Here is a 19,741-nt window from a genome sequence, read left to right as displayed (position 1 = left end):
CAATGAACGATAAACTTATTCTTAATAACGATGAACCTAATTAGCCCTTCTGTAGATAAACATTATAAGTTGAAAAGTTTTAACAACCAAACATAATTAAGGTTTTTAAGCCAACGAATAAGATAACATGGTATTAAAACTTTGGGTACCGATTAATTTCCAGTCCAATGTCCCCTCCCTCCCTCCCTAGTGAATATCAAGTGAACACTGATCTGAAACCATGCAGAAATAATGCACAGAGATCAAGAATTGCCACAAATAAAATGTACATTTGGTTTTACATTAAAGTCCAAAATTTAGTCAGAGAGGGAGTGGAAATTGTACAAGCTTGATTGGTATGTACAAACCAACAATGCCCTTAATGTTTGTGGGAAAGGAGATTAAAGTGTTCAAATATATAGTTTTTTGTATTGGTCATTTAAAGAAGGGGGGGGGGGGAGTTTTGACACATTTGCGTAAACAGTGAGTATAGGCTTTATCTTTGGACTGAGAGGATAGATTATTAGGGATAAATCATTCTTATTTCTCTCTGAACAGGTAAAAATAAAAAATAATTTTTTTTGAAGAGTTAGAAGTCAACTTATGAAACAACTTATTTTTACCTGTACAGAGAGGACCTGGAGGCCTGCAGCTCCTGAACTTGGAGGCCAATCCAAAAAATCTTTAAACTTGGGAAAATTCATCATATTATAATGATTTTATCCCTAATAACCTATCCTCTCAGTCCAAAGATAAAGCCTATACTCACTGTTTACGCAAATGTGTAAAAACTTTCCCCCCCCCCCCCCCCCCCTTATTGTACAATGAAATATTAAACATAAGAAATATACAGTAATAAGTAAAAGTAAAGATAGGTACTAATCCTGAAATTCAAAAATGTATATATTCACAATAATCTTAGGAGATAAGACAATGGACGATTATATATACACTATGAAGACAAACAAAATTAACCCCGTTTTATATTATAATTATTGGACAATTTAGAAACAACCCATTAAAATTCAATAATAGTACCAAAATTTTGAGCCAACGAATAAGAATAAGAATGTCCCCTACCTTCCTGCATAATTTCCTTTTATAAATCCGTCAAACTGTTCAAGAGATCTTAGGTAACACTGACGGAATGCTATGATTTTCAATGATTTCAATTTTTTATAGTTATTGGAATGATAAAAAATTACTATTAAATTAACGAGAAGAGTTTTAACAGACAATAAATTAATCCATCAAAATATACCACAATTAAAAACATTAATTTGGCATAAAACTTGATTTAAATACTTCTTTTATTAAGTAATAACGCAGTTATTTATAATCAGAGCTTTGAATGGGGTATTCCTAAACAAAAAACTGGATAGGAATATTATTCTCATTTAAACAAAAACTCATTTTTATGCTAAAATGTGATTTAATTTTGGTTTTTAAATTTCATTTATTTCCCTGGTATCATTTTTCTTTCTTTTAGTAATTAATAAAAATTCTAAAATCTTCCAAAAAAAATTAAAAATCTTCTAAAAATGAAACCAGGGATATAAATGAGATACAAGGGATATAAATGAGATACCAGAGCTGGATCTTTAAATCGTTTTTATAGTGCGCTGAATCGGGGCGATTCAGAGGTGATTTGTAGGTGCGCTGGTGGTTAGCCACAGCGCGCCTATAAAACATTGATATTTAAAAGATTTTCGGCGCGGTGTTGTTAAATCGCTTGCGACACTCAATAAAATATCGATCCGCGCCAGTACAACTTTATTACATAAGCCGTGTCAGTAAGGCATTTTATGTAAAATTCCGTGTCAGCATGGTATTTAATATAAAACATTAATATATAATTTACTTTAAAAATAACTATAAAAATGTTTTCACAATAGTTTTGCAATAAAATATTAAAGTAATTTAAAAAAAATATTTATTTATTAAATAAATCACCCCGATTTAAACCGGCAATGCCACTCGGTGAGTGGCGTTGCCGCGCCGGGCCCGCGCCACTGCCCGATTCAAATCGCCCATGCAAATTCGATTTAAAGATTGATATTAATAATTTGATGGTGCGCCAAATGAATCGCCCCGGTTTAAATCACCTATAAACGATTTAAAGATCGAGCTCAGGGAAATAAATGAATATTTACATCCACTATTTAAGGGGTTGTTTATATGGGAATGAGTTTTCTTTATGATTTTTTGACAATACAAAATTTACTACCTGTTCTTAACAATATACTATACTGTAAATTGTTCAATTAGCTTTTATTTATATGGAAGAAATTAAAGAATTAATTTAATTTAATTAAAAATTAATTAGTTTTATATCAAAAACAGTTATAAATTGTTTCAAATGAAAATTGCATAAAACTTAAAATAGACAATTTTAATATTTTGGGATTTCCAATTTTAGTTTAAACGTTTTTATTAATTGTTGACACTTGCAAAAAAAAAGTCCCAATGAATCATTGTCTAGTATAGTGAACTAAATTTAAAAGATTTCCGCCCTTTTTTAGGGAGTATTCACCTAATCCTTATATAAAGGAAAAGAACCGATATGATTCTACTTATAAATGAAGCTTAGCATAGGTCCTGGAAGGGTTTATAACTATTTTGGGGGAGGGTACAACCACCCTCCCAAAAGAGATACCACCCCTAAAAAAAGTGACACCATCCCAAAATCCATTTTTTTCTTTTTCTTTTTACAACTAAAATCGAAAAGGTGAATCGACTCCCCCCCCCCTAAGATTTATTTTTTCTAAAAAAAATATTTTTTTTTTGGGGGGGGGGGGAGAATTCGTTTAACTTAAAAAAAACAGCCTAAAACCAAGACCTTAACTTTAAATATGCAAAAAAAAAAGTAATAATACGTTTCTCTGTAACTGTTTCACAGATATTAAGTGACAAGCATATTCACAAAACACAATCATTGCGGTACATAATTTTTTCATTAGCAGACAATTGAAAAAAATTGTACAACATTTACCAACAACTCATTGTTTATCAAGTTTTTTTTTATAAATTCCTTTGAACAAGAATGATGTAATCCATTGTTTATCAGCCATGTAAGAAATAAGACATTGGCGATAAATTGATTAACATCCCCGATAACGATAGCAAAGAGAGGGGTAGGTTTCTGGTAGAATACGTAAAGGTGTGTGTTTTAAGGCTTAAAAATAGTAGTAGAACGATAATATTCACTAAATATGTGTATTTCTTATTGAAAAGAACTATAGACAAATTTTTTTTTTAAAAGCTAACATAAATTTTTATCGTTTTACTACTGTTTTTAACTTATAACACATAACCTTTACGAATTTTACCAGAAACCTAACCCTCTCTTTGAACCAACAATTCAAGATTTTATGAAAGTCCCACAAGATTTAGTCCAACGAATGAAAGAACTTGTTTTTATGTAATGAATATTTTGTAATAAAGGATGTACAATGTACATTCACTTATCATCCATTGTCTTATCACTTAAGGCCTATTTATAATAAAGAGAAAACCAGAGACTAAAGGAGTAAGCTACTAGCAGTTAGACATAAACTAAAGAGTTGCAGTGCTTCAAAACTTTTAAAAATCTAAATTCCTGAGAACTATAATGCAGCATTTGCCTTGATTTTCAAACACTATCAAAATTAAACAAGCGTCCACATAAAACTACAAAAAAAATCTTTGAATTTTAGCAGATCTCAAAGCTGCTATCCATTTAAAATACCATTTAAATATAACATTTATTTTAACTAACAATATATCTTAAGATTATTTACATTTAGGTATTCCATTTTCTAAAATATTAATACTGAATTAGAACCGATCCTCAGACATAGCGCAATATCATGTAAATCATCGTATTACAGAAAATTTGACACGAACATTAAAATACAAATCATAATATTATTACCAGTTTTGTTAGAATGGGCCTTGTAGTTTTAATCTTTTTATTTTACTATTCGCATAATGCTGTCTATAATACGATAAATATTAATCAGTTTGAATGCACATAATTAAAAGGCTTTGCAAGCACACTCCTTAACTTGTGAGATTTTTGTTCATATGACACAAAAATTAATATTTCAGTGTCATGCCAACTACGTGTTAGGTCTAGCAGGGATTTTTAGGAATAAGACGATGAAAATTTATTAATTCATGTACACCCTCCAAATACAAAATTATCCATTCTAAAGATTAATGCTGGTGGTGGTAGTTTAATTTGTACGACCCCAATGAAATCTGACAATAAATCTGAGATCTTAAATACTAAATAGCTAATGAATTTCTGTTTTATTTCGTCTCAAGTGATCTATAAATCAAAATATTACAATGAATTCATTAGTAATAAATATTGTAATTTAATAACTTTAGAGCAATTTTATGTTTCCTTCACAGTATCAGAATATTGATGTATCAGCTTTTATCTTTAATTTAGGCATGTTAGAATTGTCCTAACGATTTAAAACCCGACATGATGATTCCTCTAACAATTAGGTACTATAAAAAGTGAAACACTTTTATATTAATAATAAGAAAGTACGTAAAACCATAGGTGTAAAATTGTGAATGTTGATTTTTAACTTTTCTTAACAACAATTTGTTAAAAGCAATACTTTTCTATAAGCAGGTCTTAAAATTACGTTTGTCCATATTAAGAAAACTGTATTTAAGAAATTTTGGATTAGACCTTTGTTCAGAATAAAATTCAGTATAAAATGATCATGACTTTATATTTATTTTTGTTTGTTCGTCTGGTTTGTTGAGCTTTGCTTTCATGGATGCTGTCATCCTTGTTTCTATAATTTGTTCCTTATTTTCATCATTTAATGTATATTATTTTTAAATTCTAATGTAAAATATATCCAGATTGAACTTTAAATAAAGTTTAAATACACGGTTAAATATCAATCACAGCGTAGAAACAAGGATGACAACATCCAATGGTTATGAATCTAAGAATACTTTTTCAGCCACCATTTAATCTAAGTTCTTAACAATTGAACAGGTAGGATATATTTGATTCGCAATGGGAATCATCAAAATAAATATAAATAGCTTATCGTATCTTAAAAAAATAAATATACTGACAGATTGATACAAATGGATGGAGAATATAAGTGGATATTATTACTAGGGAAAAATTGTAGGCATTTTAGTTTGCTAACATAGAACCCCCTTATTGGTCAGTTTGTTCATCCAGTAGAATGGGAGGGGATGGGGTAAAGGGGGTTGGAAAAATGGGAATCGTTATTTTAGCCCGCAGCGAGTTTCACTTCATTAGAGACAATGAAATCCAAGAAAAAATATATCCATTTAGGTGGTTTATTTGTATTGAGTGGAATCTATGAAATTAAATTTAAATTTAAAATGACAGACAGAAAAAGTAAAGCATAGAGTAGCTGAAAATAGTTGTGTTGAATTAAACTGATAAAAACAGACATAAAGGAAGTATTCAAATATCAAGTAACCTTTTAACAAGCACAAAAATGTCCATAGCATCTTCATTTCATAGTTAGTCTATCAGTTTTTACAGCTTTGGGTATATTTATTAAATTTTGATTGGTTTGTTTATTTAGTTGAGTGTCCAAACGTTTCCACCAAAAATTTAATCTACAATAAAGGTAATTTTGTTTATCATAAATGGGAATATATATAAATCGTCCATTGTCTTATCTCTTAAGATTCATGAGAAACTGCCAGAAGATTCTTAATAATCTAAAGCAAACGTAACAATATTTTAGAGTAGCTACGCATTTAGAAACACTTATGTACTGGATCTGATTGAAAAATAATTTGATATTACCATAAACATAAAACATGCATATATAACTGTTTTATAGACAATCATATATGGGAAATGATTTAAAATAAGGAAATTATGTTTTGTTTTTTCCCATTCCAAGATACTTCCATTATAATTTGATTAGGTATCTTTTTATTTTAAATTTAGCAGTGTCCCAACTTTTTAAGAGACAATACTAATCTACAGAAGGGACAATTTTGTTTATCATCATTTGCGATGTACCTCGGATCCTTGATTGTTTTATCCCTGTCTTAAAATTTAAGAACATTACAATTATTATAGTCTTTTCCTTAAGTTTTTTTTAATCAGTTCATAAAGGATAAAAACCTAAAACTATTTAAAAATACAATTTATAAATGATAATAAAAAGTAAATGTGTTAATGTTATTGTTAAGGAAACTAGGTCTTCCGCTTAGTAACTAAATAAACTTCCTATGCACTATCAAACCACATAGCCATGGATATAAACTCTTTTTACACGTTAGAATTATCGAAAAAAGCAGGGACGTCCAAGCTTTTTAATTTGAGTGAGATTAAAAAGAGAGGCTTCAAGGGTTTGAGGGGGGCATTCTTAAGTATTTTTTAAAATTTGAGGGGGTAAAATGAAGGATTTCAAAGTTTGAGGGGGTTTCACAAATTTTTATTCAACATTGCCTTAGGTGAGAAAATTAGACGAATTATTTATTGGATTATTAGCAAGAAAGAAGAGGGGACAAGGACTGTTTATTAGTACCCAAAGTTTTATTACGTCTTTATTGAGTGATAAAAACTAGTTTTATCCAAATTTTGTCATTAATGATAAAAAAAATCTACAGAAAGGGTAATTTTATTTACCATCATTGGGGATGATATCAATTTACCGATCAATATCTTAACCCTTACATATGAAACTTCTAACCCATTAAGAAAAAACCTTAACCACTTAGTTAAATTAATGAGAAATAATATGTTTTAAAAAGAATTCTAATCCCTTGATTCTTGAAAATGCAAATAGGATGGTGACACCAATTAGAATTTTATTAAAATTTCATATTTTTTTTAATTTCCTTCCTTTCCAAGTAAAATGATTGTAAGAAAATTAAATTATCGATACAGGTTAAATAAGTAAGTTTAAATGTATTATAATAAATAGTTGAATAAATTTCACATAATAATGGCCATTTGATGGGTTGATTTGGGTTAGTTCAGGTTACCCCAATGCAGTAATTATACTACCGCATTGTTAAGACCCCCTGGCCTGCGGGGGCTAGTTCCGGGGGTTGGTTGAAATCCCGAGTAATGGAAATCATAACAGTACTTATTTCAGAAAAAAAACTTTCTAAACAAGGTTAAAATTATGAATTCAAAAAATCCAAAGAATGGTATTCTTTTAAAGTATATAAAAGGGTATTAGATGAGTTTGGCATTCCCCTTTAAATGACCTTAAAAAACTTCAAACCTTAGATTTATTTTAAGATAAGAAAAGGGAAAATTTTTCTAAACATTTTTGGGGTTATGTCAGATATTCAGCTATTTTATTTAAACAACGATAATTCTTTCTTTTTCTGAGAAACATTAAAAGAGTTTAAATGGATTAATTAATCATAAATTTATATACCTATACAAACACTAAATAATTCGAAGGAATAAAAATCTCCGAGAACCTTGGGTACAAACAAAAAGAGAAACCCTAAAAAGATGTCCTCCCTATCTCAGGGCATAAATCACATGGACAAAAAAAGGACTGTTTAGTCCACAAACAAAAAATGGATGCTTTTCTATAAATAATTCTGTTACTAAGAAGATTAAGAGTTTGACTTAAAATATCTTTAAGAAATTATTATTAATTACTTCTTTTTAATCTGTTTATAAAGTTGATTTATTTCATTTTAATAAACAATTTTAGCTATTTAAAGTAAAATTAGTAAAAAAAAAACTAAAAAGCTAATAAAATCTGATTGATTGATTTGCTTTTGCATGATTAGCTAAGCAAATTGCAAAATTTGGCATAAGAATAATAAACAATTGATGTATACATAAACTAGCGGATGGGCTTATAGAATCTAGGGGATAAGTATTCTTTGGGGAAAGGTAAGGACTGAAATATAGCCTTAAATCATCCAGGGAAACTATGTGAAACTTTCTTGAAGAAAGTAGTGAAGTGTCGGTTCAGTAGTTCTAGAAATATTAAGATTCAGACAAAAAAAGACTTGCTACTTTAAATTAATAAAACAACATAAAACTTTACAATTTCATATCAAAACTTTTAATTACAAAATAAAATAAAAACAAGCTGTAAAATCATATAAAATATGATAATAAAGAACAATCAAGAATTTGAAAATCAATAACCAAATCTGAACCTGCAATTAGTTCAAAATCTATACAAAAAAATTTTAAAGTTAAATTAGCGTCTAGACAAAAGTGCTTAATTGCAATAAAAACAAGGATGGCAACACCCATAAAAGCTCAACAACAATATTTCAATTACTTTAGAATTAAAAATGAAATAAAGTATTATTTTAAAAAGCTTTTGCTGTAAAAAAGCTTCGCTTTTAAAAATAATTTGTAGCCTTAGTTTTTATATTTGTAAACCAAGATACATCTTTGACATTTAACGAAGGCGAATGTGTATTCAAAACAACATACATTTGATAAGCGATTAATTTTCCTTATTTTTATGGTGTACAGAAATAGGAAAAGGGAGACAAATAAGTTGATCCACACACCCTAATTCTCTCTTTAATAGCCCAATAGAATTATGGAAAGATTGGAGTAAAGATTAATTGTACACATTGAAACTTTTCAAGAAAGAAATCAGTTAATCTGCTTAAATGTATTATTGACTACATTTTATAAACACCCAACGAGTTTAAAACTGCACCGACCCAAAATTACCCAATCCCAACAAAGAGCTGTGTGGTTTGAGGGGGTGGGGGGGGGGGGTGGGATGGAGGGTGCCAAGCCCTTTTTAAGCCATGATATCTGTATTTCTTCAATAAAAGGAAACTTTGCCCTTTAAAAAGCAATGAAAAACAGGATTAATTTACTACACCAAGGGAGATATAAACCTACAACCCCTTTTTCCTCCCATAATAACAAGCTAACAAAGACATATTTATACACACAAGATTTAAATTAAAAGAATTGGTTAAATATTAAAAAATCTTATAATTATTTTAATCCTTGTTTTACATTTAAATAACTTATTAAAAACAAAAATAGAACAATCAAAGGTAACCTTTATTGCAAAGATTATTTTAAGATTTACTAAATGCATTCATTAGTAAAACTAGGTACAGGATTATTTATAATAATATATCTTATAAGGATCTAGTAAAAAGTTTTAAATCTATGATCAACCAGTTTTGATCATTTCTAGTAAGAGAAAAATATGTATTGTACATATCAGGAAAGTAGTGGATGTTGAACTGTAAATTACACTGGTACCTAAAGTGTGATAACAACGTTATTTCATTCGTTGGTTCAATAACTTCTAATGATTGGTTGGTTGCAGTAGATATTGGTAGTAAGAAGGGTTGTAAATTGAATTAATCGGCATTATCCTTTCCCTTATTCCTGCAAACTTTTAATCCGGATAAGAACTTAGTAATGCAAATGATTTCAAGATTTAATTGATTATTTCATCATATTTAAGACATGAATTGACCAAAAAATAATAATAGTATGGTAAAAAGCTGGGATATATGTTTATAAAACTTTGGATACCAGTGTAATTTACAGTCTACTGTTATCTCCCTCGATAGATCAAAAGAAAATTGATCACTGCTATTGAAAAACCTTTAACCTTTTTTCTATCATAAGTTGTTTTGGAAGATTTTTAAAATAGATTAAGAATGCTTCTATAGGAATGGGACACAGTCAATAATGTAAATGTAATCAAAAAGTTGTTGTATACTCTAATTTTGATACGATGTAATATAATAAATTGGAACATTTTTATTCATAGCTAATTTGCATAAAATTAATAATACTATGATATAAAGCCGGAAATGTCAATTTTTTTTAGTATTATTTAGTTAGGTATAAAAACTATAGATTACACATATTTTATTGGCAATAAAAAGATATTAATTCATTCAAAAAATAACAAAACATTGAAAGATTAGGATGAACTATTTTGGTTAATTTGTAAAAATACAATACATATAAAATAGATACATTAATAGTTATTTCTCGCATCGTTTTATAAACGGCTTTACGCGGATATGGAATGTACCTCGGGGCTAAAAAAAACTAGTTTTAATCTTATGATTGTACATTTTTTTATTCGTAGAAAGCTGGATATAATACGATGCTAGACATAGTTTTTTTTCGGATTCGAAAGAATACGAGAAAAAATGATATACACCACTCCCAAATTTCTCAAGAATCTTAAAGGATAAGACAATAGACGATAAATTTATGTGCAATATCCATTGATGCTTACAAGATTACCCCTCTATTTATTGGTTGAAAAAACCTTCTAGTTTTGAAACAACCAATAAAAATTCAATAGAAGTATCGAACAAATAATAAAACGTGTCGGTCATTTTATTCTCAGAAAATCTGTCTTTGTTACGAGATTTCCTTGTGAAAAGATTAAAAGTGGTTTCTAAACTTATTTCTAATATAGAATAACAGCAAGAGTTTAAAATAGCTTGAGTCTGCAATATTGCTGTACTATATGATCTTTAGGAACCAACATTTACAAGAATCATGATTTTGGGTTTAATTTCTTATTTTTTTCGCTTGGATTTTTTCCATTTCGTGTTTTTATTTTGTCATTTTAAATGACATTTCAAAGTTAGATTTTGCTTTTTGTTGTTTTGAATTTATAGCCTAATAAAAATATTATGATTTTTAAACAATATACATTGATACAATCACTGAACCAATAGGGTTCTCATTAACATAGAAGCTAAGGATTTGAAGATTTTTCGGAGGGGGGAGACGGACAAACATTTCAACCATTCCACTCCAATCCTAGATAAGGCATCCCCTGCCCATTTTTAGTTTTCTTTAGGCTAGCTACGCATCCGCTAACAACTATTAAAATTGTTGAAATACATGGCCAAATGTTGCCTTGAAAACTTTCTTTTTTTCTGAAACAAAAATTTACAAAACCATTGAAAACTGGTTATTTTCTATTTTGTAACTTACAAATAAAGCTCATGTGACCATTTTGAAACTTTTATATTTTAAAAGTTTTACATTCAATAATACGACAGACTTTCTAAAAATTTCTTTTGTAAAATAAATATACAAAAATCGAATGTGTATAAGAAGAAAAATAAATAAAATGTAATATTTTGTAATAATAAAGTGCAAGTGTAAGTATTATGTAACAAGGATGACAACATCCATAAGTAGCGAAGCACAAAATTTTGTGGATGGGACTGACCGTCATGGTTGTTTTCTTCAAACGACGTGAAATTTAATTTTGATATCTTTAACTGAAAAAATTTTGAAAATCGGACTAAAAACACCAAAGATATGTTGGAAAATGTAAAAAATATAAAAATAGCCAGAAACCTACAAAAAGGCAGTCTGACCGTCATTATTGTTTTCTCCAAACGACGGAAAATTTAATTTTGATATTTTTAACTGAAAAAATTTAGAAAATCGGACTAAAACACCAAAGATATGGGGGAAAATGTAAAAAATATAAAATAGCCAAAAACCTGCAAAAAGGCAGTCTGACTGTCATAGTTGTTTTCTTCAAACGATGTGAAATTTGATTTTGATATGTATAACTGAAAAAATTTTGAAAATCGGATCATAAACACCAAAGATATGGGAGAAAATGTAAAAAATATAAAAATAGCCAAAAACCTGCAAAAAGGCAGTCTGACCGTCATTATTGTTTTCTCCAAACGACGGAAAATTTAATTTTGATTTCTTTAACTGAAAAAATTTGAAAATCGGACCATAAACACCAAAGATATGGGGGAAAATGTGCAAAATTAAAAAATAGCCTAAAACCTGCTAAAAAGCCGTCCGACCGCCATTGATGTTTTATAGTTAATTGTGCTCCTTAATGATGGGAATGTTGTCAAAAAATTTCAGAATCCTATCTTTTATAGGAGCTGAGTAAATCCCATTTCCCCCATAGCGTTACGGACTGACGGACGGACTGACGGACGGACTGACGGACTGACGGACGGACGGACATAGTGAATTATAGAGTAGCTTCGCTACTAATAAGAAGCCTACCAAAATTTCTTGGAATTCAATATATAATATTTTTTTCCATTGATTATTCATCATTTTGTTGTATAATTCCATTTCAATATGGTTTGATTTCTAATATAGGGGATAGAATACCATTAAAATATTTTTTTTTATTTAGTAATAATATTTTTTAAAAGCGAAGCTTTTCTATAATTAGGGTCGGTCGGTCCGTCCGTCCGTACGTCCGTCCGTCACTCCGTACGTCCGTCCGTCCGTCCGTCACTCCGTACGTCCGTCCGTCACGGATAGCTTTTTTCGTTAATTTAGGCATGTTTGAATTGTCCTATCGATTTCAAACTTTGCATGGTGATTCCTGCAGTAGTTAGATACGATTTAGAAAGCGTAGCAACTCTATAATTAATACCAAAATGTCCGTACGTCCATTTTAAACTTGTTGATTTTTTTACTTTTTTAACAACAAATTTTTATATGATCTAATTATCGGATTGATCTGATTTTTTGTATACTGATTCCTGGGACAACAAAGTACAATATTATAAGCGAAGCAACTCTATAATTAAGTCCTAAAAATGTAAGTATGTCCATAAACATCATTCTGTATCAAGCAGTTTTTCAACAAATTTACTTACAATTTTGCATCGACTCTTATACATTTATATTCTGATTATTCAGTTCTGACACTATACAAGTGTTAATGTCCGTTTGTCCTACCGTTTCAGTGCTTCGCTTTTATGGATGTTGTCATCCTTGTTTATTTCTAAAACCTAGCTGATTATACATCTAGGCTTGTAACGTTAAATCGTTCACTCAAAATCTTTAAAAGTAGTCACTCTATGTTTGTATTTAAATCTTCGTTTGTATGATTTTTTATGACTAGCTTTAAAAAATGTAGTCATCTCTTTGTCTTAAAAAATTTATATATTAATCTTATTCAAAAAAAGGCTTATTTCAAGCATCATTTAACCTTTTCAATAAATAATATCTTAATTTCAATTCTGTATTGAATAAAATTCATTAATATGGCTCATCATCATGTTATGATGTAATTATGAAGTAATATTTGCTATTCATAATAAGCAGTATTAAATTTTTTTTGCAATATATGATGTTATGAAAAAAAAGCTAAAAAAAAATAAAATAGGTACTTTAGATGAAATGTGGGTTAAAGCTCTAGCCTTATTATATGAAATAGTAAGGTTTTTATTGGTTAAGTCTTGCTAGCCACTGAACAAATTTAGTTCTCCAATGTACCACGGTCCTATGATGTTTTCAGGCTATTTTACTGTCTTCTACCTCCACCCTACATGCAAATTCATAGCCCCTAGGGGCCTAGATGCCTAAATAACAAAAACTATGAAAAATAATTTACCTGGTGTTCTGAGGGGTGTGTCGATGCTCTTGTATGAGGGGGCGGGGCTACCAGGGGTCATGTTGCTCTTGTATGAGGGGGCGGGGGACTCAGAGCCAGCGGTCAGGGTCACATCTCCGTACTGGGGAGGGAGGTCAACCTAGGGGAAAAAAGTTTGGGTTTAGTCCCTTTCGTGACAACGCCTCATAAGGGGCGTTTCGTCGTATTTTTACAGTAAATTTTCTCCTATTTCTAGCCACTGCGGGGCAAATTGCCCAACCCCGCGGGGCAATCGCCTAACCTAACATAACTCAAAATAACCTTTCAAAAGCTACTGTGAAATTGCGACGAAACGCCCCTTAAGAGGCGTTGCCACGAAAGGGACTATACCCAAAAGAAGAGTTTAATATTGCTTTCATAAACATTAGAATACTATAATGACAACATCTATAAAAACGAAGCACATGAAATGAGTTAATATTGAGATGTTTTTCTTATTATTTTGTGTCTGATCGTGCAGGGAATTTATTTTCCCAAAATTAAGTGAATATGATTTTTTACCATACATAAAATTGTTGTCAAAAAGCAAAATTTTTAATTAAGTTTTTAAAAACTGTACTTAAATGTTTTAAAAACAATCATACGAAGTTTAAAATTGATAGGGCAATTACGATATAAGCTTTCCGTTTAAGAAACACAGACGTGCTGACAGTCTCTAAACATCTAGAAAAGCTTCGCATTTAAAGTATTGTGAAATACAAAATTAAACAATTTTTCCGTCATTAACCTTTTAATTTACTATCATAATCTTAAAATTGGTTTAATGGTCCATGGATCATATCATCATGGACGTTGACATCGCAGAAAATCAGGGATCTCAAGGGATAAGACATACAGTCCACAATTATGATGAACAAAAGTATTATTAGTAGTTAAAGAGCCTCAGCTTGGATAACTAGAGTATACAAGATAAAAAGACTTTTGGGACCAGTATAATTTACAGTCTAAATTCCAATTCCTTCCTCCATAAAACAGGGTACAGAAAACACAAAATACTAAATAAAATGGCTATGACTATCCTCTGGGCTGTTCTTATTACCTTGATGACAGCAATAACGGGTTCCTTTGAAGCTGCGGCAGCTTCCAACTCTTTGGCTTCAGCAGCTGTCAGCTCTCTACCAGCTACTTCGGATGGCTTGGACAGCTGAAATAATAAAAATAAATATACATATTGTTTGACTAAAGTTTTCCATTTTTAGGATGCTTTGCATAGGTCCCAGGATGGATTCAGGAGATTTTATTTCAAATTAAAACCTTGGGATGGTTTGAGGCTATTTTATTGCACTACATTATTTGGCTATATTTTATTAAACCATACACCTACTTAACTATAAGTACTCGTGCATTAATAATAAAGTATGAAAAGATAAAAAAGGAGAAATTGACAAATATGTATTTTGTAGTATGGCAAGTTCGGTTTATAAAAGCACTAATTAAGAGTTACTGCTTCATACTCCCCTTTCCCAATTATGATACGTAAAATTTAAGTAATATTTTTCACCCCTACTCTCTATAATGCAATTGTCATCAATCTAAGTACAGTACACAAAAACTGATCAATTTTCATTAAAACTAACGCAATTCCAGTTTGATAATTCTGAGCAATGCAATTGCAGAAAAATATATTATTTTCTTGCCTTTAAAATTGCACTTTTTAATGTCAACAAGAATTGATTGTAAAATTTCACATTTTCTTGAAATACTTGAATTGTAAAAGACCTTGAAAGAAATCAAATGGTATCAAAAAAGAATTTTGGAGAAAGTTTATTTGCGTTTTTGTTGCAATTAGTAAAAATGGCGGGAAATTTTGGCGCCAAAAAATTTGGCGGGAAAAAAGTTACCTTCTGTGTTCTGATGACAAGAGACTTGATCTTCTGCTTGGGAGCGGCTGAGGGAATAACAAGGCACAGCCACACAGAGAAGATGATGCCGAGGGCGATGGTGGCGGCGGTCAGCCATCTGGGGACACCAACATTAAGGTGGGCACATGCCAACCAATCCTTCAGAGGCCTAAAACAGAAAAATATTAAACTCAAGAATAATATGTCTCTTTGACTGAAAGGAAACCAATCTTCTAGTAGCTACTAAAAAAATCATTAGGTACTTAAAGTTGGCAAACCTGTCCAAAAGAGCAAAAATGTCAAAAGAAGTTGACATCTCTGGTTTGCAAAGCCGGAATTAGACAATATAAAAGTGGTTGAAATTTTGTGTCATCTTGTGGAACAGACACTCTCGCTGTGTATGGTGATACAAAAAGCCAAGTCATAACAAAAGATTGTTAAAATGATTCCTATGCTATACTATGCCTTCTTAAGAGTATGGAAATAAAGGGAGGAAGGAGGCATTGTAAATTACACTTGTACCCAAAGTTTAACAACCAATCCCTTCCATTCATTGGTTCAAAAACCTTTACATGCTTTATGGTTGGTTTTAAACTAAAAGTGTCCAAACTCTTATTCTATAGAAGGAAATTTTGTATAACATCATTGGAAATGTACATCAATTTCATTACTTGAGAACTCCGATGAAAATAACTTGGCATATAGGAGGCATAGTAAATCATGATGTTCAGTCGGGGCTTAGAGACAAATGTCAATGTATCAAAAGGTTGGTTGTCTGTAGGGAATACGACAATAAATAGACATGATAACAAGAGTATCCAAGTAACCCCGAAGATTATCAAAATAAATATGTTTACAAAATATAATCCTTTGATATTTTGTAGCACCACATTATATCTTTTCACTGATACGGAAATAACTCGTCTAGTAATGGTTTCATTGATTAGAGAATCACAGTACGTTTTCTTTACATAAAAGTCCAAGAAAGAACTGTGATTCTTTAAATAAATATAACTTAGGAAACCATCCTAAATATAAGACTATAAAGACAAAAAGTTCCTTATTTAAGTCTTAGATAAATGCCATATAATTAGACAGATCATGGCTGTAGTAATTAAAATTTACACAATCAGACAAAGCAGATAATGTTATTTAAAGGACAATTAGGTATAAAAGCATGGTATAATAGTTAATAATATAGCAATCAATACAATGCACATAGGGGCAACAAGGGGCAACAATTCACCACCCCCCAATCAAGTTTTAAACATTCTATGAGTATTAGCATACCCAATGTACATCAGGTTTCAAAGGAATCGTAAAAATACGCTTTTTAAGTAAGCATTCTAATGCATGGAAGTCAAGAAATGCAAAAATTTTCTTACAGAAAAAGGCATACTTTTTGTGTTTCACCAACAATTTTAAAAGTATTATAAAATCTCTTAGAATTAACGTAATTAGACAAAATAACTTCTGATGAGTCATGTATTACATATATTTTGACAGTATAAAAGAAAAAAACACAAATTGAAGAAATTAGTCCTAAATAATTATAGTTGAAGTCAAGATTTTAGTTTTTTTTTGTTTGTTTTTTAATCAACATTTAAGTAGACAGTATCAGAAAACATGTTTTCACCGGGTGCCACCGGCTAAAAAAGCGATATTTGATTACCAAAAGACATATTATAATCGCCAGTACTGGTTTCATTTACCCCCCCGCGCCCCCGTAGGGGTTTTTAGCGCGTTTTCTGAGGCTGGGTGCACGAAAACTTTGTTAGGAAATTCTTTTAAATGCGCTTTTAAAGTCAAAATGAAAGATGTAATACATATAGATAAAAGACGCAAAAACATAGTTATAAGAAATATTTATTTGATTAGACTTTGAATTAAAGTTGATAATAAATATTTTCAAGTTCTATTGCACTAAATGATGGAGACGGGAGGAAGGGGGGGAAGGCTAAACCTAAATCTAAACCTTTTTATGTTTGATGTTTTAATGTAACTGAATAATCGTTTCTATAGATTAGTACAAATATCAGGATCTAAAGGGATAAGACAAAGGCCAATAAATTGTTGTACATCCCCAATGATAATACATAAAATTACCCCTTGTGTAGATTAAAGTTAGTAGTTAAAACGTTTGAACACACAACTTTAAAACTTTGGGGACTAGTGTTATAAACAGCCCAATGTCCCCTACCTCACTGCGGAAACGTAAAGTTAATATGCAAATAACGTGAGGTTCTTATAATCATTCTAAATTGGAATTAGCAAGTAGTCTATCTGTCTGTCTATTAATAATGCTTTGTTTTTAAATTATGTAGTTACATGGTATTCATGTTTAACATCAGCAGTTTTATTTAGAAAGGGAGGGGACTGTTAATTACACTAGTTCCCAAACTTCAAAGTTTTATAATAACGTTTTTATATTCGTTAGCATAAGAACTTCAGGAAATTTAATTGATTTTTTATTGGTTGGTTCATTAAGATGAGTGTCAAAACTTTTCAACCACTAATTCTCATCTACAGACAAATAATTTTGTAATATAATTAATTAAGTATGTATTTATTAAATATGTATCAATATTGGGGATGTACATATTAATCGGTTATTGTTTTGTTCCTTAGATCCCTAGGTGTTAATATACAAAGTAGCTTGATGTCTGTTTGTCTGTCCGCCCATCCCTGAAGATCTCGCTAACCACTAAATCGATTGAATTCTACTCTTCAGGGAATATATCTACTGGTCCTGTGGTTGTTTAAAGCTCTTTTTCAAAAATAAAAACTCCCAATTTTTTTTCTTCATATTTCTATAATTAGGGTCGGCCCGTCCGTACGTCTGGTACAGTTAGCCCTTTTACTTAACCTAAATAGGCTAGAATTGTCCTATCGATCTCAAACTTTTCATGCTGATTTCTACAACAGTTAGGTACGACTTAGAAAGCACAGCAACTCTATAATCGTTACCAGAAAGTCCGTACATCCATTTATAACAAGCTGACTTTTACTTTTTTGACAACAAATAATGGTTTTGAATGTTAAAAATATCCTATTCATCTGATTTTTTGAATACTGATTCCTATTTCAATAAGGTGTAATGTTATAAGCGAAGCATCTCTATAATTTAGTCCTAAAAACGTCAGTATGTCCTCAAACAGTAACATGTATTTAATCAGTTTTAATTACAATTTTGTATAGACATGCATTAATATTCAGTTCTGACACTTCACAAGTGTTAATGTTCGTTTGTCCTTCCATTTCAGAGCTTCTTTCATGGATGTTGTCATCCTTGTTTAATTACCTCTTGGGGCAAATCCCCTAGAGGCTAGGGGCGAAGCCGCTAGTATACATATAAACAGTAAACAAGAATCATAATATCATTATAAATATAGATATTAGTTAATAAAAATTTATGTTAATCATGCCCACATTTATAATGGATTTATTAAACATAAAAATAAAGTGAAACTTGTAGCTTGCTAAAATAAGGATCCCCATACACCCCCATTTACACCATCCCCTCCCCTCCTACTGAAATGGATTCCATGACCCCAAATTTGACACTTTAAACACTAAAATCGGACTACAATTGACATAGTTACACTTTAAAGGGCCCAAAAAGCTAGTGATAGGGTAGCTGCGCTACTAAAAAATTTTCATATTGCTCTGATAACCAAAACCTCTAATTAGACATTTTAAACACGAAATTCAAGATAGTTGATGGATAGATAGATGGATAGATATTTAGATGAATAGATAGATGATTAGATATATGGATAGATAGATGGATAAGTAAATGGATAATCAGATGGATAGATGGATAGATAGAGGGATAGATTGATGGATGGATAAATTGATAGTTAATAAAATGACCTTTATCTCCATGCTCCTTTTAAATGACAGAAAAAAACATAAAAACAAATTTGTTTGTTGTTAAATTACCTACAAAAAAGTATAAAATGAAATTTTTGTGAGATGAATTTTAAGGGTACTAAATAATTAAATCCCCTTTTTGGTTGATTTGCCCCAATGTGCAATGTCTAAAGCTATCTATTAAGCTATCGTATTATACAAAAAAAATTTCTGAACTAAAAATCTTGTCCGAATGGGTTGTACTTTTTAGGAAAGATTTTTAAATGTCTTTAATAAATGAAGACTAGATTTTCATAGCTTTTGGAGCAGAAATAATAATTCAAATATCTTTTTGTAAAAAGATTAACTTAGTCTTTGTCAGTTTTTGGGAAAATGTTTAAAACCGTGTAATCACACAAGGATAAAAATATGCATCAATGCTTAGTTTAATGATTAAGTTGATGAAAAACTAGTTAGAAATCAAAAAACATAGGTAACCTTTTCTATTAATAAACCCTTCATTTAAAGGCGTAATAGAATAATAATAAGTGACATAGAATTTAAAAACAAAATTGGTGAAAAATCAGTTTTCAATTATAAGATGCTTTCAATCGAACCTATTTCTTAATTAATGAACCCTTAGGGGATCTTTAACCTTTAATTAACCTAAACTTGAATAAA

The 19,741-nt window shown here is 30.3% G+C and overlaps 1 protein-coding gene across 2 annotated transcripts in view; it reads right to left on the bottom strand.

Annotated features, from left to right (window-relative positions):
* LOC145325902 (uncharacterized) overlaps window positions 1-19,741 on the bottom strand; it is a 57,651-nt gene that overhangs the window by 3,328 nt on the left and 34,582 nt on the right. For both annotated transcript variants that reach the window (XM_080168912.1, XM_080168905.1), the window contains 3 exons: window positions 15,209-15,377; window positions 14,407-14,511; window positions 13,329-13,467 (listed from right to left, as the gene is read on the bottom strand). In XM_080168912.1, the coding sequence (XP_080025038.1) occupies window positions 13,329-13,467; window positions 14,407-14,511; window positions 15,209-15,377 (413 nt within the window). The remainder of the gene's footprint in view (window positions 1-13,328; window positions 13,468-14,406; window positions 14,512-15,208; window positions 15,378-19,741) is intronic.

The sequence above is a fragment of the Acartia tonsa genome, chromosome 1 (genome assembly GCF_053477335.1).
Source record: "Acartia tonsa isolate MP-2025a chromosome 1, ASM5347733v1, whole genome shotgun sequence".
NCBI classification, from domain to species: Eukaryota; Metazoa; Arthropoda; class Copepoda; order Calanoida; family Acartiidae; genus Acartia; species Acartia tonsa.
This window is presented reverse-complemented; position numbering and strand designations above follow the sequence as displayed.